Consider the following 22,574-nt stretch of genomic DNA (forward strand, 5'->3'; position numbering starts at 1 on the left):
TGATAACGCGTCGTGAAAACACTCTATAGTAGCTAATGAACCGGAAGTCTCACACATAGGCTTACTTCCAAGTTGAAGAATAAGGTGGGTAGCATTTAGCACTAATAAAGTCAGAAATATTATTAAATATAATTTATTTCAAAAATAAAATACTTTTGGTTCGCAGTACCAATGGTTGGGAATCACTATTATTACTTTATTGAAAAACTGTAATAGATATTTAAATGAAACATGGCTAATAATCAAGCCTTTTATTATATATGTTGTATATTAGAATATAGTGTTAACAACACAGAATACATCAACATCATCTTTTGATATTAAGTTAATTTTGACATACTAGAGAACAATCTGTAATGTAGATTTTACATTAAAAAACAAACAAACAGTTGTTATCATATCACATTTACAATATGGCAGAAATCTCCAGTGCAACTTTTTGAATCTTCAGTATTCAATACAAAAAAGAATCTTCTATTGATATTACTATATATTTTCAGTGAAAAGCAAGATTCACCATTATTTCAAAATTAAGACCACCTTGTTAGATCAACAGTCTTGTGTGTTAATGAGTTCATGTCCAGGTCCAGATCTCATGGTCCCTCTTCTCTATGTAGGAACCCGGTTCTGTGATTCTACTTTGCTTATTTAGTTTTATTACTTGTATAAAAAGCAAGCTGGTCTATTCATTTAAGCGCTGAGGATTTAAAGGTTAGTGACATTAATAATGTAATACAGTTTGATGTTTTATTTTCAGATGACAGATTTTTATGATTGTGTAGTATTAAGGATGGTAGTTAAATGTTAGTACTGGGCGGAGAAAGATGAAGAAAATGTTCATGATCCAGTTTGCTAGAGCTTACAGTTCACCCCAAGCAGGTAAGATGCTCTCCACACCTACACCAATTTCCATCACCCCAGTCAACTGAGAACATCCAGCTATACTGTAAATGAGATGGAAGTCCATGTTTCATGTTCACTGACTTGGCGGTGTGAGTAGTGTGCTTGTGAGTCCAATGTGGAATTAAACCTAGTCATTAGGTCATGAGTCCTGTTATGTGGGTGCTGATTCATTCACTCTCCTGGTTGGCGTACATGCCTGCCTCCCACTGCAGGGCACGTTGATTTTTATGCCTTATTACACGAGTGGCTTCTACAACCTGCCGAGAAACCAAAGTTACACAACATGATCAAACTGGATCTGTTCCAGTATCCAGCAGAGGGCACCAGACTTTGTAAACCTTATCTTACCTCATTGTTTATGGCATCAATAGGTTGGATCCCAGCGTACTGAGAGACAATGAGGAAAGAGAAAAATCTGTCAGTACAGCTCTAAATCAAAGCAGTTACTGCTTTATTATGACATTAATGTGTTAAATCAGGGCTGTCCAAACTCTGTCCTCCAGAGTTTAGCTCTAACTTGTCTCAACACACCTGCCTGGAAGTTTCTAGTATGCATAGTAAGACATTGATTAGCTGGTTCAGGTGTGTTTAGTTAGGGTTAGAGCTAAACTCTGCAGGACGCCGGCCTTCCAGGACCAAGTTTGAACACCCCTGTCTTAAATGGATAGTTACCCCAAAAATTCCATTCTTTACTTATCCATGTCATATCAAACGTGTATGTCTTCTATGGATTTGTGATTTGGAATGACATGACATTAATTTTTGGGTGAACTATCCTTAAAGGCTATTTCCTGAAAGAAACTTCACTCACTGCACTTTCTTCCAGCTTCAATTTGGTCCGTCTGTCCTCAAAGTCCTTTAGCAGTGTCTCAGTCAGACCTTTCTGGGAAGAAGGCGATGACAGGTCAGCATGTGGGCTAAAGGGCTTGATGGGAGTAACCCGGGAAACAGTTGGGGACATGGGTTTTGGGCTGCCCCATGGCTGGGCTGTCATCATTGACACAGAGGGAAGTCTGGAACTGGGTCGTGGTGAGGACAACTGTGGACTTTTATCTGGAGAGATAAAGAAAGAAAAACAAGAGATTATGTTACTACTATGAATTCTTAACTGACAAGTGTGCTGTGTCCTCGGCCTGACATGAGTCCTTGTAGAGGGCACTAATCACCGGCACAAATGATATTGGAAAACAAGACATAGCATGTTGCTTTTGATTGTCTGAAAAGCAATCTTTAACTAAATGTGCATTTACATTCATAAAGTAAATGATTAATCATTCTGCAGTGCAGCAGAATGCCATGTTATGTACAAAGTTCAGAAACTACGTTGGCAGTTCTTCTCATTCCTTGGTCCTGCTGACATCCATAAACATTTAACACTTACGGTTAGCTATGAACAGGAAAGTTAAGAGATGCACTTGCCACAAACTTTGTGCAGAATAATAAAACAGTTTCCCAGCAACAGGCACTTACACTAATAATGCCTATATCCCCCCTTTACCCATTTGCTAAGTTTAACATATTTGAGTGAAGTAAGACTGCACATTTATACCTGTCATGAATAATCGAGAAGAGTCCAGACTCCAGGAATAAGGATTACTATAATCAGTCTTCTTTTCTGGAAGTACAGAATCCACCTCTGCCATGTTCCCATCTGGAGTTTGTGGTGAAAATACAGTTTCCTCACTGGTTATTGAGGACCTGGTTTCAGTGGAAGTTAGCACTGGATTTGTGTATGCTAAGTTGGGTAATGAGAAAGACAGACTACTGGACTCTCTCAGCTCCTGGAGCTCTTTTTCTCGTCTGAGGTCTTTTTCGATTTCCTGACGGATACTGTCTGGGGCATTCTGCATTTTGGGGCTCCAGTCGGTGTACTCAAGGTGAGATCTCCAGGTATTAGTGTACCGACTATTTTTTGCAGGTTCCAGTGGGGACGGAGTATTTTGAGAGTAAAATCTGTTCCTTCCAGACAAGCTCCTTTCATTCTCCACAATCCAGGATGGCTCTTTCTTTGTTCTAAAGTTCTTGGTTTGCCACTCGACACCATTTTCTTTATGAACCCTTAATTTAGAATAACGGCTGTCCTCGGAATTTGCACTTTTTTGGACTTGGTTTCCAAAAGTGCTGCTGTCAGTGTTTCTCTGAAGGATAGATTCATCAGGATGTCGATGAGGACAGCAAGGCGAAAGAACTTCCTTTGAGTCACCTTCTTCTACTAGTGCAGGTTGCTCTGTAATCCACTTGTCATCTGCAGAAACTGTGCTTTGCTCTAGATCAATTGTGGGACTTTCTCTTAGACTTGCCCTCAAAGGTGTGACTGGAATTTCATCCGGTTGTGACTCAGTTGACTTGTCCTGTATTTGGTTCTCTTGGCTGTTATGGCTTGAAAGACTGTTTTTGATCTGTTGCTGTTTCTGAAGTTCACGCTCTCTCTGAATAAGGAAACTCACTCTGTTTGTTTCTTTGGCTTTTGGAGATTTCACCTGTGGAGATGACAGGGACAGAATTGGCTTTATCCTGATCTCCACCATCTCTGAATGGTCTTTGTGCAAGATACCCCTTGATCGACGTAGACTCTCTTCCCGTTGTTGGGCAATTCTGATTTCCCTTTGAATGGGAGTCTCATCTGCACTTAGCATTGTCAAGCTACTTTCTATCTCTGAAATGAGAGGATCATTCGAAATGCTACCCTCACTGGCGTAGCCTCCACTTTGGTCACCTAGACCAGAGTCAACATCATCTAAGGATCCACTTGGAACTCCATTTTTTGAATGTTCAGTCACATTTACAGTCTTTACTTCTATTTCTTGTTGTGTTGTTAGTGGGATCTGATTCTCCTCTAGGCTGTTCTCTTTGCTTACTTGTTTTGGACCGAAGATGCTGGCTGTTGAGGATAGAGATTTTCCTCGCAGTTTGGGGGAATAAGGAAGCTGCTCAGGACTCTGTAAGAAGGGGTTTTGTTTTGATTGTTCCATCATTAGAAACTGCTTTCGTGCTGCATTGAAGTCAATTTGCTCATGGTCTATGGTACCAGGCTCAACCCTGACTTCAGTCTTCACACGCACTGGTTTGTAGCTTACACTAAACCCATCCAGGAGTCTTTGCTCAGTGTTACTGAGGTCCAGATTTTCTAAGGCACTCCACTGCTCTTTAAGGGCAGGGCTTTTCTTGGGTGCCTGATTCCGGATGATCTCCATTCGGTCTGTATTTTCCTCATCTTCATTCACTTTGGAGGCATCCTCGAGTCTGTAAAGGTCTTCTCCATTACTTCCTTCGAATAGCCTCCCAGGTCTCTTATCATCTGTGTACGTCTGTAGCTTAAAGGTGCTCTTCTCCTTCAAGGTATTCAGTTTGGCCTGCCTTTGTGGAGAAACCATGTAGACTTCATTCATTTCCGCTTCTGGGCTTGCTGGGTCATCTACAAAGGAGTAGAATCCAACATGTGAGCCTGTACTGCTGGCAGTTTCAGGGCTGCTAGGGTTGCTTGTAGTACTGGGCCTCCATTCTTCACCGTCACTTCCATCCTCAGATACAGACACTTGCTGAGCCTGGACCACCACATCTGGAGTGCTTCTCCCAGATGACACCATCACAGTAGGCTGCATGCCTGTTACTGTTATAGTTTCCAAGCTGAACCTGAAAGAGTCACCCTCCTGACTAGTACTCCATGTGTTCTCTAGTAACTGTGGTTGGCCAGTCGGGCTCAATATGGAGCGCAAATCTGACTGCTCTAGCTTAGGGGACAGGGGCTTTATAACCCAGCGCTTTGGGTTGCTGGTCATGGGGTCTCTGTGTGGTGGATTGTTCTGATCAGGCCTGGGAAGTGGAGGTCTCAGAGAAGAATGGGAATGGATCACAGCCTGCTCCTCTACTGAGGAGTGAGTGCCTGCATTATATGGGTTGACCGTCACAGTTGATGCCTGTTTCTGGGTAACAACAACAAAAAAAGAAGCACAACAGAGTTACTACTGGACTGTGTAGAGAGTGTCAGATGTTTAACACATATTGTGCGTAGAGAGTAAGTAGAGATATTTCTAGACATGTAACAAGAATAGTTTAATATATCTAAGCTTCAAAGGTTTAACAGGTTGTGTCTATTAAAGGGATAGTTCATCCAACAATAAAAAACCTGTCAATAATTACTCACCCTCATCTCGTTCCAAACCCATGAGGCCTTCATTCATCTTCAAAACTCAAATTAAGATATTTTTGATGAAATCTGAGAGCTTTCTGACCATGCATAGACAGCAATGCGACTGACACGTTCAAGGCCCAACAAGGTAGTAAGGACATCGTTAAAATAGTCCACGTGTCAACAATAAAATAACAACTTTATTCAACAATTTCTTTTCTTCCATGTCAGTCTTCGATGTGTTCACACATCATGGTATCCTTGTGAAACTGAACCAGGAGAGAAGAAAATAATTGTTTAATAAGGACATTATTTTAAATGAACCACTGATGTCACATGGATATTTTGATGTTTTTACTACCCTTCTGAGCCTTGAACATGCCAGTTGCATTGCTGCCTATGCAGGACCAAAAAGCTCTCAGATTTTATCAAAAATATTTTAATTTGTGTTCCGAAGATGACCAAAGGTCTTAGAAGTTTGGAACGACATAAGGGTAAGTAAATAATGACAGAATTTTCATTTTTGGGTGAACTATTAAGAGTGAAGAATAAATAAAATGAACATTTAGAACATTTATCAAACATTACATTACATAAAAAAGGAAACTGTTACAAATATACCATTAGAAACAGACATGACACTTTAATTTCTGACTTTTAAACCAGTCCCTTGTGAAGATGTACCATATTTCTTACAGAGTAACTATATTTTAACTGCGGTGTTTTGCTCAGTTTTGTTTAATTAGGTTGATATTGTAAACTATGTTTATAACTTTAAGTAAACTTTAAAAAATTTTTTAAAACCCATAACTACAACAGACATTGTAATAGAATGCATTCCCCCGACAAACATTTCCTTACTATAGTAAAATCATGGTAAATAAAAAATCATGGTTTAATCAACTTTCTTTTGAAAAACCATGTTTCAGTTTGACATTCTTTTAACATTTACAAATTCTGCTTAGTACTACACCTGTCTGTATCAATGTTGTAATAACTGACATTACATTGCAAACAATTGCATTGTACAGGTTATTTCAAAAGATTGTTTTTTTTTTTCTCAACATTATACATATTTTTATAGTTTCAGCTGAATTTAGGTTGTATAACTTTTCTGTTGACAAAACATTCTAAGTACTTGAAGATCTTCAGATGGTGATTATAAGTTTAAAAAACTGGCACTCACCTCACGTTACTGAAGAGATATGTACTACTCCGGTTTTTAAAAATAATTTATCACTGTGGGAAAAAAACGTTCTCTGGTCTGAGTACTGCGTCAAATCAATAGATAAGACTGTCTACCACTTTGAACAAGCTTACGTAGTTGTAAGGGAGTTTTGCACACTGTCCCTGGTGTCTGTGTGTGACATTGTGAACTGTGAACCACTGATAAACTGACAGAAGGCCGGTTTCCTAGAAACCACAGTTCTGCCTTTGCTGATTGGCTCAGACTGTTTGAGGGATGTCCCGAAAAGTGCAGAAAATATACTGTAGCTTTACAGAAGTACGATGACCAAAACAAAGAGTCATGAAACCATGCGACAGCAAATCTTCACCCCACAGAAACTTTTTAAATATATGTCCACTGAATTACAGCTTCATATACAGATTCAAATGCAATTTCATGATAACAACTGCTGATAATAGAACAGCTATGTTTCGATAGGTGCTCAGGGTAATGAACTCTAAATAATAAATAAACGAACACATTTTGGTAAAAATCTCGCACTTTCACTTTCTTTCAGACAGATCAAAGTGCTCAATAAAAAATTATCGTAAGATACATAACTGTAATTAACCTTTAGCCTCCAGTGACAATTAAACGGCTGAAAGAGGAAACAGTCCTAAAGTACACTTAAAGTAATTATTATATAATACTGAGATTAAAGAAAAACTGAGCATTAAGTTAACAATGTTTTACTATTTTAACAGAAATTTAAATTACATGTCACTCTTTTCACCTCTGATTTAGGCATCTTATAAATCCTGTCTCTCTTACAAATAATCACGTATTTCAAATGAACAAATAATATGCACTATTAATTCTAACATAAAAAGCTGAGCAATTTATTCTCACACGTTTAAGCCAAAGAAAAACTAGCAACACTCACCCTCAGACATCAGTAGGGGCATCAGAGCCTACAGTGTCACATGCATCAGAAGACACTTTTGTCTTTACTGCACTGACTTGACAAAGTTCATCTAATATCACATAAACACGCATAGACACACCCCACACTGCCAAACAGAAGGACTGCAAAAGACTGATAGATTGTGAATAGGGTTTTGAGGAAGAATAGGCACCTGGTATATTAATATAAAAGCTTGTTACTAAATAATCTGTATGCTGAATTAAAATGAGACATGGGCCTTAAATGTGGTTAACTACTGTACATTCACATGTATCCGTATGGACTGTAATGAGGATAATGACAACAGTGCAATTAAAATAAAGCTGAAGCTGTCATTTGAGCTGTGCAATGAGCTGAGGAAAACTCCCTCTTGTCAAAGCACTCAAGTGAAAGTGCAGAGCATGACACTCATAAATTGCATTCCAGAGTTTATGACCAAGCAAATGTCTTTTTCTAAGATCATCACTAGTAACTGTTTAACTGCTCATGGAGAAAAGTGTCTATGATAGGAGGTTTTGTACAAAAGTTTCTGGTGGGTTGAATAATACAAATCCTGACATCTAGTGGACAAGAACCACAAACTATATATTTCTTTCCCCAAAAGAGTTTGTACATTTGGCAAGCGGTGCGAAATTCTTAAAAAAGACTAATTGCTTTACGGCACCAACAAATGCGTGCATACATCTATCTAATGTGATATATTTACAACAGTGAATTTTAATTACTTAATCTTTTTATTAATAAATCATTAACAAATATTATACAATGCTTAAAAGTTTATTAGTTATTATATATTCACATATCTAGAAATATGAGATAATGTGCTCGTTACCTAATGATTAACATTAAAATGTTTACGAATGTTGTTGTATATGTAACTTTCAATTCGTATGATCATGCACTTTTGAAAAACGGTAACACTTTACAATAAGGTGTCGTTTGTTAACATTAATGTATTAATTAACATAAACAAAATATTTCTTGCAGTATTTATTAATCTTTGTTAATGTTAGTTAATCAAAAACAGTCGTTGTTTGTTTATGTTAGTTCACAGTGCAGTAACTAATGTTAACAAACACAATTTGTGATTTAATAATGCATCAATTGCTGAAATTAACATTAAGATTAATAAATACTGCAGAAGTACTGTTCATTCTTAGTTCAACCTTATTATAAATTGTTACCTGAAAAATCTTCAAATGACTTTGACAGATGATTTACAGTGACTAAAACCTTCATTAATAAATCATTAACAAACTTTATATAATGCTTAATGTATCATTATTTAACGCTTACAGATGTCATTTTTTAAAATCTACAAATGATTTTAACAGAAATTATGATTAAAAGCTTACAGTGGCATGCGAAAGTTTGGGAAACCCTTGCAGAATCTGTAAGAATGTGAATAATTTTAACAAAATAAGAGAGATTGTACAAAATGCATGTTATTTTTTTAATTTAGTACTGTCCTGAGTAAGATATTTTACATGAAAGATGTTTAGCTGTAATTATTAAAATAACCCCCTTCAAAAGTTTGGGAACCTTTGGTTCTTAATACTATGTGTGGTTACCTTGATGATCTACGACTGTTTTTTTGTTTTGTGATGGTTGTTCATGAGTCCCTTGTTTGTTCTGAACAGTTCAACTGAGCACTGTTCTTCAGAGAAATCCTGCAGATTCTTTGGTTTTCGAGCATCTTTTGTATATTTGAACCCTTTCCAGCAGTGACTGTATGATTTTGAGATCCATCTTTTCACACTGAGGACAATTGAGGAACTCAGACAAAACTATTTGAAAAGGTTCAGAAAGCTCTAGAAGGAAACACGATGCATTAAGAGCCGGGGGGTGAAAACTTTTTTAATTTGAAGACCAAGGTAATTTGTATTTAATTTGTCTCCTGGGAAACATGCAAGTACCTTTTGTTGCTTCCGAAGGCCAGTACTAAATGGAAAAAATATATATATATTTCAACAAAAGAAAATTTGGACATCTTCATCCTGTTCAAAATGTTTGAACCTTTTTTAATAGTTGTGTTTGAGTCCCTCAATTGTCCTTGGTGTATAAAGATGGATCTTAAAATCATACAGTCACTGCTGGAAAGGGTTCAAATATGCAAAAGATGCTGGAAAAAGAAAGAATCTGCAGGACCTGGAGGATTTTTCTGAAGAACAGTGCTCAGTTTAACTGTTCAGAACAAACAAGGGACTCACGAACAACCATCAAAAAACAAAAAAACAGTCGTAGATCATCCAGGTAACTACACACAGTATTAAGAATCAAGGGTTCCCAAACTTTTGTATGGGGTTATTTTAATAATTTCAGCTATATTTTTTTGTCTTGTGGACTATATGTAAACATCCTTTATGTACAATATCTTACTCATGACAGTACTACATAAAAAATAACATGCATTTTGTATGATCTCTCTTATTTTGTTAAAATTATTCACATTTTCAGATTCTGCCAGGGGTTCCCAAACTTTTGCATAACACTGTATAACGCACAAGTATTTGACTTTGTACATTAATAGAGAGTATCTTAACAGCTATTGAATATAAGCATCATAATAAATCATACTATACACTTTTATTTTATTTTATTTATACACAATTTCATTCATCTGTTCCACTCTATGTATAAATCTTGTTTTATAAAGCTAATTAAATGAGGCTAATTTGGCAATTGGTAAAAGAACTACTTTTGGTTTCCCAATAACCTTTCAGTTACCAGTTCTTAAAAGAACATTTTTTCAAATGTGAAGAACATTTTAATAATCTTAAGAACCTTTTTCCACTATGAAGAATGAAAAGTTCCATGGATGTTAAAGGTTCTTCATAGAACTACATATGCTAATATAGAACCTATATAGTGTAAAACTGTAGGCATTTCTTCAAACACATATGTATTTGTACAGCCTTACCTTAAAATTGTGATCCAGGCTGTTACACAGCACCTGCCAGGGAGGAGTGTACCTGAACATTGTCTTTGGCTGCAGTACTACCTGCTTCTTAGAGTTAGACAGGAAGACATTAGCATGCAGTGAATTCAACTCAAGCCTGATGAGTCCAGTCTGTGGAAGAAGGTGAATTGAATAAGGATTTTTATATACCATAACATATCAAGAATTACCATATTAAATGTACCAATACACAATATTGTAAAAAAGCAGTTTGATATTGTTTGCTATTACTTTACTGAAAAATAAGACATTCATTCTCATTTGGAATGACTCACCTCATCTTTTGCAGGGCCATGGGTACAGCGAGACCATTGTGTCTATTAGCGCTGAAAAATACTGTCCACTACCCATAAAACTTTTGGGTGTTTTGGCACAGTCACTCTAATTAAGCTCCTCCTCCAATATGGCTCCTGTATGGCCAAAAAGGTATCACCTTAAGCAAATATGTGTGTGGGGTGACCTGGCCCATGGTCAAAGATTCAGTGCATGCATGCGTGTGTAGGTGTATGTGTGTTGATGAGTGTGCTGAGGGCAGGGATACCAGTCTGGAATGCTGCTATAATCAGCAACCTTGGGACAAAAGCCGAGAATATCCCTCGACCATCCCATAATGCACTTCATAGTTGCTCTGAAGCCTGGTCATTTAGTCACTGACAATGGCAGTGACAATAACGTGGTGACTCTCATTAGTTCTGAATGGCAACAGTGGCGTTCCTCAGGGCTCACTACTAGGCCTGCATCCAGTTGATATATATATATATATATATATATATATATATATACATATATGAAATATATAGAAATTTTTCCTTAATTTTCCCTTTACTTCTCTACTTTGTCCTATAAAAATCTACTGGTTTGTGCCAGATTTGTCAAACTGAGTTTTTTTTAAACTATTCAATAATCAATGTTCAATGTTTTCGATTCACTAAAAATCATAAGAGTCATTTGCTTGTGAATCAGACTACACTGGTCACACTGTATGTTTTTGATTCAATAAAAAGTACAGGCTTATAAGAGTCATTTGTTAGTGAATCTGACTATACTAGTTGTGCTGTACATTTCAGATTCACTTCAAAGAACTGACTCATAAGAGTCCTTTTTTTAGTGAATCAGACTATACTGGTTGCTGCGTACATTTCTGATATGCTTTATAGAACTGGCTAATAAGAATCTTTTTTAGTGAATCAGACTATACTGGTTTGCGTGTACATTTCTGATTCATGTAAAAAACAGGCTCATAAGAGTCATTTGCTTGTGAATCAGACTACACTGGTCATGCAGTATGTTTCTGATTCAATAAAAAAAACAGGCTCATAAGAGTCATTTGTTAGTGAATCATGCTTGTGAATCAGACTACACTGGTCACACTGTATGTTTTTGATTCAATAAAAAGAACTGGCTCATAAGAGTTATTTGTTAGTGAATCAGAATACACTAGTTGCACTGTACATCTCTGATTCACTTAAAGAAACAGACTAATAAGAGTACTTTGCTTGTGAATCAAACTACACTGATCACACAGTATGTTTCTGATTCAATAAAAAACAGGCTAATATAAGGCATTAGTTAGTGAATCAAACTACACTGGTTGCACTGTACATCTGTGATTCACTGTAAAGGACCAGCTCATAAGAGTCATTTGTTAGTGAGTCAGACTACACTGGTTGTGCTGTACATATCTGATTCACTTAATGAGTCATTTGCTTGTGAATCAGACTACACTGGTCATGCAGTATGTTTCTGATTCAATAAAAAATACAGGCTAATATAAGCCATTTGTTAATGAATCAGACTACACTGGTTGTGCTGTACATTTGTGATTCACTTTAAAGGACCAGCTCATAAGAGTCATTTGTCAGTGAATCAGACTATACTGGTTGTGCTGTACATATGTGATTCACTTAGAAAAACAGGCTCATAAGAGTCATCTGCTTGTGAATCAGACTACACTAGTTGGGCTATATTGCTGTTTCACTTAAAATAACTGACTCATAAGATTCATTTGTTAGTGAATCGGACTATACTGGTTGTGTTGTACATTTTCGATTCACTTAAAGGAACAGGCTCATAAGAGTCATTTTCTTGTGAATCAGACTAAACTGGTCACACGGTACATTTCTGATCCAATAAAAACACAGGCTTATAAAAGTAATTTGCTTGTGAATCAGATTCAAACTGAGTTTTTTTTTAACAAACTGAGTTTTAACTATTCAATAAAGAAATAGACTGGTAAGAGCCATTTGTTCAAAATCAAAGTACACTTCTCATGCTACATGTTTTCGATTCACTAAAAATCATTTGCTTGTGAATCAAACTACACTGGTCACACTGTATGTTTTTGATTCAATAAAAAGAACAGGCTTATAAGAGTAATTTGATAGTGAATCGGACTACACTGGTTGTGCTGTACATTTCAGATTCACTTAAAAGAACCTACTCATGAGTCATTTGTTAGTGAATCTGACTGTACTAGTCGTGCTGTACATTTCAGATTCGCTTTAAAGAACTGACTCAAAAAAAAATCATTTTTTAGTGAATCAGACTATACTGGTTGCTGTGTACATCTCTGATTCTGATTTCATGCTTCTGATTCATTTAAAAGAACTGGCTCATAAGAGTCATTTGTTAGTGAGTTGAACTATAGTTGTGCTGTGCGTTCCTGATTCACTTAAAATAAAACAGGCTTAGAAGAGTCATTTGTTAGTGAATCAGACTACACTGGTTGTGCTGTACATTTCTGATTCACTTAGAAAAACAGGCTCATAAGAGTCATTTGCTTGTGAATCAGACTACACTGGTCACATTGTATGTTTTTGATTCAATAAAAAGAACTGGCTCATAAGAGTTATTTATTAGTAAATCAGACTACACTGGTTGCACTGTACATTTCTGGAACTCAAGAACTCAATAGAAGAACTCAATAGAAAGCCGTTTCTTGCCATTAATTCACTGTGCATTATATTTTTTATTGAATCTCGTTTAATACAGACTGCAAACTCCCACTGACAAAATCAATATTTTGTTGTGGTGTTGAAGTTTGCAATAAAATTGCAGAGCAGGGAATACTGTTACATAAAGATGAGCTTATAGATCATACACAGCACATTTACTGTTATAAAGAAAACAAGACAGAGGCAGTGTTTTCCGTAAAGCACATCACATTTTAATGTCTCGTTCCAACTCTTTCTACAGCTCTGTCAGGTTGATAAGAAAGCAGACCTTCACAACGCACAGACAACAGTGGCAGTAAGAGCACACACACACTCATTATCAGGAGAACCAATAAGAGAGGAACCCGGTTATATGTCCCTACATTGTCCTCTGTTCTATCATGCCTTTGAACTCAGCTTGTCATCAAGGGTTAGGGGTTCAAGCACAGGGACATTATCTAACATGGAAATGGATATGTATATGTAGATATGTGTGATTTATGTACCTATAAAAGCATGCAACTATACAAAAGAGATACGCCAGGCCTGTGGCCAGACAACAAGGCATTCAGGGGTGAGGAACATGTCGGAACTGGAATGTTAGTACTGACGGACAGTAAGTTGAGTGGCCAAAGTGTGAGGCAACCATAAAACTCACAGTGATGCAAAGACTTTAAAGGAAGTTGCCCAGATGGGCAATGGAGGAAAGCAAACTGGTTCTTAAACCATGAATTGTAACCTCACAGATGCCGCTTTACATCCAAAAAGTGTGTACACGGATAAGTGAATTGGTGCAAGTGTGTAAACGACAAACAAGATGAACGGAAATAGTTTTTTGCATTCATGTTGACCTCATTTGACTCCTGGGCTTCGATTTCCAGAGTTCATTCCAGTAATTTGGGCAGATATTACTAATGTGACTAAAATATGAGCGATATATGACATATTAACTGACATAAATCATGAATACAACCACATAGATGCAAAACGCACACACATTTCATTTAGCACACCTCTACCAGCTAAACGCCACATAATTTCATTCCCCTAAAATTAGTAAATAATTTGCCATCAAATTAATTTAATGAAGCAAGTAAGGTACTAAACAGGTTTAACATTCATTAAAAAAAAAAAAAAAAAACTCTAATCGAACGTTAAAGGTGCATTTAGTAGTTTGATGCTAATTGAAAAAGTACACATGAAAAAAAAAGTGTTTTTGTAGTCTAAATGGTGGAAACTCACATGAAGAATCCACTCATTAAAGAATTCCAGACTGATTCAAACTGACAACTGAACTATTCATTACAGGAATAGACTGATAAGAGCCATTTGTTCAAAAATCAAAGTACATTTCTCTTGCTGCATGCTTTTAATTCACTAAAAGTCATGTTTGTGAATCTGACTACAATGGTCACTCTGTATGTTTTTGATTCAATAAAAATAACAGGCTTTAATAAAAATTGAAGATTTACAGATGTCGATAAAAAGACTTTTGCGAAATGACAGTGTTTCCATTAACCGATGTCATGCGAGTAAAACATAGTTTTTTCCTTTGCGATAAGTCATGACATGGCATGTTGGTAGGTTTACATATGTCGCAGCCACCACTATCACTAGCAATTATTTATAATCGATAGAGACCATGTAACTTTTAATTACACCAGGTTGCCTGTAAATGCAAAAAAACAGTTTTCGTTGCAGTTTCATTGCCTGAAAAACCACCTCATGCGACCGTAAAAACTTTTTTCACAATATATGAGATTTTTAAAAAATCTACATTTCCACTGAGCGTATTCTCAATTTGCGCAATTTGAAGGGTAATGAAAATGCAGATTATGTTGTGTGTAGTCCCCACCAAAATGTATTTTTGACCTGTTAAACAACAACGTTAGAATCAATACCTATACGTGGTGATTAGAGAAAATGAGCTTTTCAAAACATTCTGTCACTGACAACGGCAGCGACAATACTATACTTCTGAATGGCAGCAGTGGCGTTCCTCAGGGCTCACTACTAGGCCCGCATCCAGTTTACATAGATTTATATTTTTTAAATCAAGATGTGCCTTTAGTTCTTTACTTTGTCCTCAAAAAATCTACTGGTTTGTGTCAGATGTTTATTCAGTGACCATTTGTCAGACTGATTCAAACTGACAACTGAACTATTCATTACAGGAATAGACTGATAAGAGCTATTTGTTCAAAAATCAAAGTTTATCAAACATTTCTCATGCTGCATGTTTTCAATTCACTTAAAGTCATGTTTGTGAATCTTACTACAATAGTCACTCTGTATGTTTTTGATTCAATAAAAATAACAGGCTTTAATAAAAATGAAAGATTTTCATAAAAAGTGTTTGTTTTCTCTGGCTATTTTTCTAATACAGATTTACAGATGCCGATAAAAAGACCTTTGCGAAATGACAGCGTTTCCATTAACCGATGTCATGCAACTAAAACTTGCATTAGTTTCATGGCAATGCATGGTGCTAGGTTTAGATATGTCACAGCCACCACCATCGCTAGCCATTATTTTTAATTGATGGAGACGCAGACCTGACCATGTAAATTTTAAATACGCCAGGTGGCTTGTAAATGTGAAAAAAACTCTTTCCATTGCAGTTTTGCGAATTATTCCATTTTCAAATTGCCTGAAAAACCACCTCATGTGAGCGTAAAAACCTTTTTTCCACAATATATGGGAATTTTTGAAAAATGCATTCCCACTGAGAGTATTTTCAATTTGCAGTTTCAATTCCCGCAATTTGAAGTGTAATGAAAATGCAGGTTATGTGTGTCGTTCCCAACAATATGTATTTGGCTTGTTGAAATGACCAGCGACGATGATGTTAGAATCAGTACCTGTATGTAGTGATTAGAGAAAATGGCAGTGACAATACTATACTTCTGAATGGTAGCAGTGGCGTTCCTCAGGGCTCAGTACTAGGCCCACATTTATGTTTTTAAAATCAAGCGGTGCCTTTAGTTCTTTGCTTTGTCCTCTAAAAACTGACAAATGAACTATTCATTACAGGAATAGACTGATAAGAGCCATTTGTTCAAAAATCTAAGTACACTTCTCATGCTGCATGTTTTCAATTCACCAAAAGTCATGTGCTTGTGAATCAGACTACGGTGGTCGCTCTGTATGTTTTTGATTCAATAAAAATAACAGGCTCATAAGAGTCATTTTTTTTGTTAGTTAAGGTATATTTTACTGAAAGTAATTTACAAATCATTAAATACCATTTAATATGTAGCATGTAGCATCTTGATAATTTGTTATAAACTGTATGTTTGTTTTATGACTTTTATGACTTGGCTATTTAGTCTAATTAGAAACAATTTACTACCATTCAGAAGATTCTCAGAGGCTTCAAAGTTTCATAAAGCTATGTTTGAAAAGCTACATATACAGCCGAAGAAGAAAAATAAATGGTCAGAATATGAAAGCAGAATACAAACAGCCATAAACATCAGTACGGCAAGATTTGATGAGTAGCGATGCAGTTGCTTCTTTTTTTGTTGGACAGGAAAGGAAATTATTGTTTAAATGCTCTCTAAAACCCAGATAATTAGAGATATCAGATGTTGATTGTGATATCAGACTATTAAATGCACCTTCAATGTTACTAACAAAAATAAATTTCAATTAGCACCAGTCGATCGCTCATCTCTTCCACAAACACACAGGCTACAAAAACAATATGCTTTTTGTTTTTACTGAAGCATTTGGCATCATAGCTACGTTAAGGGCAATTCCAATGTTTTTTTTTTTTTCAGAAATGTTAACACTTTTTTTTTCTAAAAGTATCAGGAAAAAAAAAAAAAAAAGCTAATAATAATAATAATAATAATAATAATAATAATAACCTATTAAACGTTTCCTGTCCCCTCACCACACTTCCTTGGAACAGCTAAGGAAGGGCGGATATTGTCCTTCCTGTCTTTCTATTCTTGTCTCGGGAACTGTTACGATTGCTGTGGAAGTGAGAGAGCTTTGCTCATTCTGACACTAGTTTACACGCATGAGGGCTCTTGCATAGGATTGGCTGCAGCAGTTTGTTGATGTCACTCTTTAGGAATGAGCCGTCATTGACCCTTCCTGAGGGCTGATGGCAGTGCGGACTGGCATACAATCGAAATACACAGCCAGCCTGATAAACACACACCTCCGAATGTCAGAACAAGGCCAGGGCTGATACTCAAAATGCACATGAGCGATGCAGATGAAAGATGAGAAGGCTACAAATGATCCAATGCAAATTTATATCATGCAGCAGTTTGAAAGTAACCGAGAGAACAACTTACTCTCTACTCTTGATCTCTATTTACAACAAATAGAGCACTTAAAGTGGGGACAATATATATATTTTAGGTAGTAACACCAAGGAACGATTACAAACACATGCGCAAGCTCTTTGCTGGAACAGTCTAACTGAGAACGACCACCGCACAGCCTAACGGCAAAACATCAAAGCTTACTGAGATATCCTCAGCTCACCTGTCCTACATTTCAATATGAAAGAGCGCAATCTACTGGACTCGCGGGAGAACAAAGATAAGGAAAAGAGATTTTCCTTCAAGGAGGGAAAAACGGTGCTGTGTTACCGTGTGTGAGAGAGATATTCTTTCATTTGAAGCAAATAAATTGTGAAATCTGCATTTGCATGTGCATTTGCAAGAATCATTGCAAGCTTCATTTAACCTGTGACATGCTTTTGTTTAGGGTAAAGTTATTTTAACTCATCCCTAAGTTTGTAAAAACAAGCTGATTATGGAAATATAATGGAAGTCTATGGCGAAAGGCATTGCACTGGAATAAAATGTAATGAAGTATAGACAATGCAGTTCAAATTATTTATTTATTTTTTTAAATAATGTAATACTTTCACTCAACAAGGATGCATTCAAATTATCGAAAGTTACAGTAAAATAAATGCTGTTCATGTAAGCTTTCTATTCATCAAAGAATCCTGAAACAATATAACACGGCTTCTATAAAAATATATGTAGCACCCACAACGGTTTTCAACATAATATGTTTCTTGAGCAGCAATGATTTCTGAAGAATCATGTGACACTGAAGACTGGAGTAATGATGCTGAAAATTCAGCTTTGCATCACTGGAATAAATTACATTTTCAAATATATTAAAATACAAGAGTTATTTTTTAATTACAATCATTTTCCATGTTTTACTGTATGTTTGATCAAATAAATATATGTAAAGCTACATTTAAATGGCCATTAATAGAGAAATATGTTTTTGAAACCAACAATGAACAGCCATGCTAACTAGCTGAAATCCTTAGTGTGTATCTAAGCTTGTGTAATTTTTCATCATTAAAAAGTTTTATTAGGGCTGTCACTATTATTTTGTTAATTGAGTAATCGGTTAATTGTTCTGACATTACTCAAGTAAGCGGATAATTATAATTATTTGTGTATGTGTGTGTGGTAATAAAAATAGACCTAAGTAAACAAAGCTAAGTATTGAAATGAAGTAATTATATGGTTTTATTGAACAAAACTGTTAAATTACATAATGTATTATAAACAATCAAACTAATGTACATTAGTATATTATAACAAATACCTGCAGAGGGCACCAACAGCCTGACGATTGTTTTTACACTTAACTGCATGATCTAATCCTTGTTTAATATGAACTGTGTGGGACGCTTGGCGCTCTTTTTTTCGTTGTCCTTTTTCTCTTTCAAATGTTTTAGTAATCATCATAAATTATATATCATTTGAAAGCTTAGAAGCCCAAGAATCATCCTATGAAAACCAGTTTGAAATTGGACATTGTTTTACTATGGAAATGGTACTGTAAAATCTTTTGGCGGTCTCCTCCCCCTTAGCGGCGATATCAAGTGTCATATTACATATTAACTTTTTATAATCTTGTCATTGGAAAGGTCTGAGTCTCAGGATTTCATATTTGGTGGTTATTTTGTGATAAAAGTAAAATTGACAGAGAAATTTAGACTTTTGTGACAGAAAAATGCATTTTAAAAAATTCTATAAAGTTTGTATGGCACCCGGTTGCTGTTTGTGGTATAACGCCCTAAACAAACTTCCACAGGAACCTCAATTTTTTTCATATCAACTTCAAATTTGGAACATAACTTATTTAGACATAAGGCTTCAATTTGATATCAAATTTAGGGTAAAACCTGTTATGTAAAATATGTATTTTATATAAAATTAAATAAAAATGGTACAGTGCGGTCCACTTCTGCCATAATCTGCTGACTGTCTTCTTTAAAAAGAGACCAACCTTAGATCTGTATTCCAAAGTGTTCATGAATTACAACAATTTAAGTTTGGATAGTGCACTTTCATGCCTATTTTAAAAAAATGGGGGGTGACAGTTAAAGGGTTAATTCAAACGTCCACTTAATATTTAATATTTGGCCATTTCTTTACGACAGAAATGCTACAGCCAATGTAATTTGTTAAATATGTGGATATCACTACGTGTAAACTGAGGGTTTCAGTTTTTGTTTTGAAATCATATTTACAAAGAAAATTATGTATTCTCCAGTGTTTGCTTAAGTTATTTACCTTAGAAATCTGACGAAATGGCGCACGTTGCGTTCTCATTTGAACGTTATAATAGAGTTGAAGAGGCTTCACACAGTTCCTGTGAACGGAGCTGCTCTGAGACGCACGCACGCGTTTAAATAATTAAAATGCATATACTTATTTAATTAAATGGTACCGTCTGTGAATTCCCAATCGCATTATGCTTTATTATGATTTTAAACGGGTTTAATATATCATGCAGCCTTAGAAAACTGTCTAATAATATGCTTTCATGGATTCTCTCTGTGGAATACGCCACTTTCGGTATTTTGGCGGTTTCTCGACAAAGGGCAAATTGCAGTCAAGAATTTTTTTTTTTATAACGGAGTACTCAAATTGAATCAAAGAATCGTGACAGCCCTACTTTTAATAAATAAACGACGCTGTTTGATATTACATGATAATATTTTACAATAGTACTGTTTTTACTGTATTTTTGATCAAATAAATGCATCCTTGGTGAGCAAAAGAGACTTAAAATGCAGATGGCAAACTTTTTAACAGTACAGTAGGGAATCCAGTAAGGATTTGTAGAATGATTTAGACAATTACAGCTCAAAAACACACACAATGGGGGAAAAAAAATACAAACTTTACATTTTTGTAAATTTTTTCTGCATTACAAACTAAGGGATGAGTCAAAAGTAGGCCTATTTCTGCATTAATTGAGAGCTCTGCTTATATCTGATGCAGAACATTCCTACACAACTCCTGTACGATGGTCACTCCGTTTGTTTAAAACAATCCCGTCATTTCTAAGCAAATGCAAAGTGTGCTCTGTCAATCCCACAGGTTTTATTCCTAAATCGAAAAACTGAATGAAAATAACTGAATACTTCTCACAGCTTCATCAGTAATAAATACAGTGCAATGCACAATGTCGAGAAAGTTTTCCTCAATCTTTTCTATTGATGTGAAAGTGAAATAATTTGTAGTGCACGCAACATACTCTGCAAAAAGTGAACCAAAAAACAAACAGACTTTAAAAAATCATATATATTATATAGTTATGTTTGATAATTATTTGAATCTTTCATATGGAAAATAATATGTGAAGTAAATGCTGATTAAAGGGGCTTGTTGGATCCGTTCAGTTCAATTAAAGGGTCAAATCTTCATGCTTCTCTCACAGGAGCGCATATGACATGATTCATTCCACCCACAATAAAACCAGAAAAAAACAAAACGCATAGGTTAGAAAGGATCAAGGGGAAAAGATAAAGTAATATAGAAAATATAAAACAGGTAAAAATCAATTAAAGAAACAACAGCTTCTTCTATCAAAAGATACTGAACGTTTATTCCTCTCAGCCTTGCTATTGTTCTCTCTGTATTTTGTTGCATTTCATCAGTAAAGTCCGTGTTTGGGAGGGCGTGTTTGGGCTCACATGATGGTGCAGCACTTGCAGGGTTTCCCCTTGCTCTTGACCTCAGCAGCGCCCCCTTCTGGCTGTTCCGACTCACCTGCCGCCTCTTCAGCCTTCGGTGGTTCTGCTGGGCTGCCATTAGGGGGCGCCTGTTCCTGCTTGGTGTCACTGGCGGCGGTCTTGGCATCGCCGTCCTCGATGAGCACCACCTCAGCCTTCACAGTCGTGCTCTCCAGCCCCAAAACCTTCTTTGTTTCATCCTCGTCCTCGACGCTCTGGTAGCCCATGAAAACCATCGTAACGGGGTTCTCCGCGCTGGCCCCGCCCACTTCCGTCTGAGGGGCTGCGGGTTTGGCTTCTACACCCGTGATCTCCTTTATGGGGGCTGCGTCTGGTACTACGTCTTTCTCTACCTTCTCCACCTTCTCCAACTTCTCGGCCTGCCCTCGTTCCAGTCGCGGCGTAGTCTTGGTGCTCTCGCTCATGGTCACCTCGTCGGCCTTGTGGAGGAGCTCTTCCACCTCTGAAGAGCTGAGCTGGTGAACGCCATTGATTACTGCACCGTCCACACAGCGCACCTCATGCACCACTGCATAGAGAAAAAAAAGACAGACTGAGTCAGGAAAGACTTACTCAGAGACTTTACCTTGACTGATTGCTCTTCATCTCAAGACTGAGAGGACAGAGCATTATCACCCTCAGCATTTGTGGGTTAACAGCAAATAAGAGTGTCCAAAACTAAAAACAAAAATCGAAGTTAAATAAAACAAATATTATTATGAGTACTTTTTACAGGAAGATGCAGTCAAAATTTCACATTTCATTCAATGTGTTATTTATGGAAGCCTGTTTCCGCCTCTGAATAAAAAAATAAAAAAAGGTAATTGCAACTTTTTTCTCACAATTCTTTTTTTTTTGCAATCGCGAGTTTGCATTCTCAGAATTGTGAGATATAAACTCGCAGTTCCGAGTTATAAAGTCAGAACTGCGAGACATAAACTGACTTTTTTTCTCAGAATTGCGAGTTATTAGGTCAGAATTGAGATATAAACTCACAATTCAAAGAATTCTAAGTCTTTTTCCCCCCCTCAAATCTGACTTTCTAACTTGCGATTGCGAGTTTATATCTCACAATTATGAGAAAAAAATCTGAATTGTGTGAAAAAGTCTGAATTGTGAATTGTTTTTATCTCAATTATTTTACTGCAGGTTTGCTTTAAAATTTTTACAAAGGAAGAATTTATAATATTGTGACTTCTAGAAAAAGAAGAAAAGAACTGGAAAGCACTGGAAAGCACTGGAAAGCATATGGTGCCCAGTTAGTCACTACTGTTATCATTGTATTTTAAGGTTGTGCGTCGAGTGCACTTCACTTGCTAGAAGTGCTCACTTGACTGAGGGATCAAACACAGGGAAAGTGTAGCAAGCTGAGTAAACAGAGCAGGAAGCAAGCAGTGCTACAGGTGTTAGCATTAGCAGCTAGCAGTGTTAGCAGTACAAACAAATGCAGTATCAGTGAAAAAAAAAATTTAATCATCTGTAAACTTTTTTTATTAAA

At 36.3% G+C, this 22,574-nt stretch overlaps 2 protein-coding genes across 5 annotated transcripts in view; both read right to left on the reverse strand.

The window, feature by feature from the left end:
- Positions 1–236: 236 nt before the first annotated feature.
- Positions 237–7,211, reverse strand: misp (mitotic spindle positioning). 2 transcript variants are annotated; one of them, XM_051122653.1, is made up of 6 exons: positions 7,144–7,211; positions 5,048–5,301; positions 2,453–4,826; positions 1,715–1,956; positions 1,252–1,290; positions 237–1,160 (listed from the first exon to the last, which is right to left on the reverse strand). In XM_051122653.1, exons 2-6 carry the CDS (start codon positions 5,078–5,080, stop codon positions 1,071–1,073), a joined length of 2,778 nt encoding a protein of 925 aa, XP_050978610.1. In that variant the 5' UTR covers positions 5,081–5,301; positions 7,144–7,211; the 3' UTR covers positions 237–1,070. The 2 variants fall into 2 exon arrangements, with proteins under 2 accessions (XP_050978610.1, XP_050978609.1); XM_051122652.1 differs by lacking the exon at positions 7,144–7,211 and adding an exon at positions 6,219–6,526.
- Positions 7,212–13,261: 6,050 nt separating this feature from the next.
- palm1a (paralemmin 1a) overlaps positions 13,262–22,574 on the reverse strand; it is a 53,978-nt gene continuing 44,665 nt past the window's right edge. For all 3 annotated transcript variants that reach the window (XM_051122659.1, XM_051122660.1, XM_051122662.1), the window contains one exon: positions 13,262–21,605. In XM_051122659.1, coding sequence (XP_050978616.1) covers positions 21,034–21,605 — 572 coding nt within the window. In that variant the 3' untranslated portion in view covers positions 13,262–21,033. The remainder of the gene's footprint in view (positions 21,606–22,574) is intronic.

The sequence above is a fragment of the Labeo rohita genome, chromosome 11 (assembly GCF_022985175.1).
Source record: "Labeo rohita strain BAU-BD-2019 chromosome 11, IGBB_LRoh.1.0, whole genome shotgun sequence".
Lineage (NCBI taxonomy): Eukaryota > Metazoa > Chordata > Actinopteri > Cypriniformes > Cyprinidae > Labeo > Labeo rohita.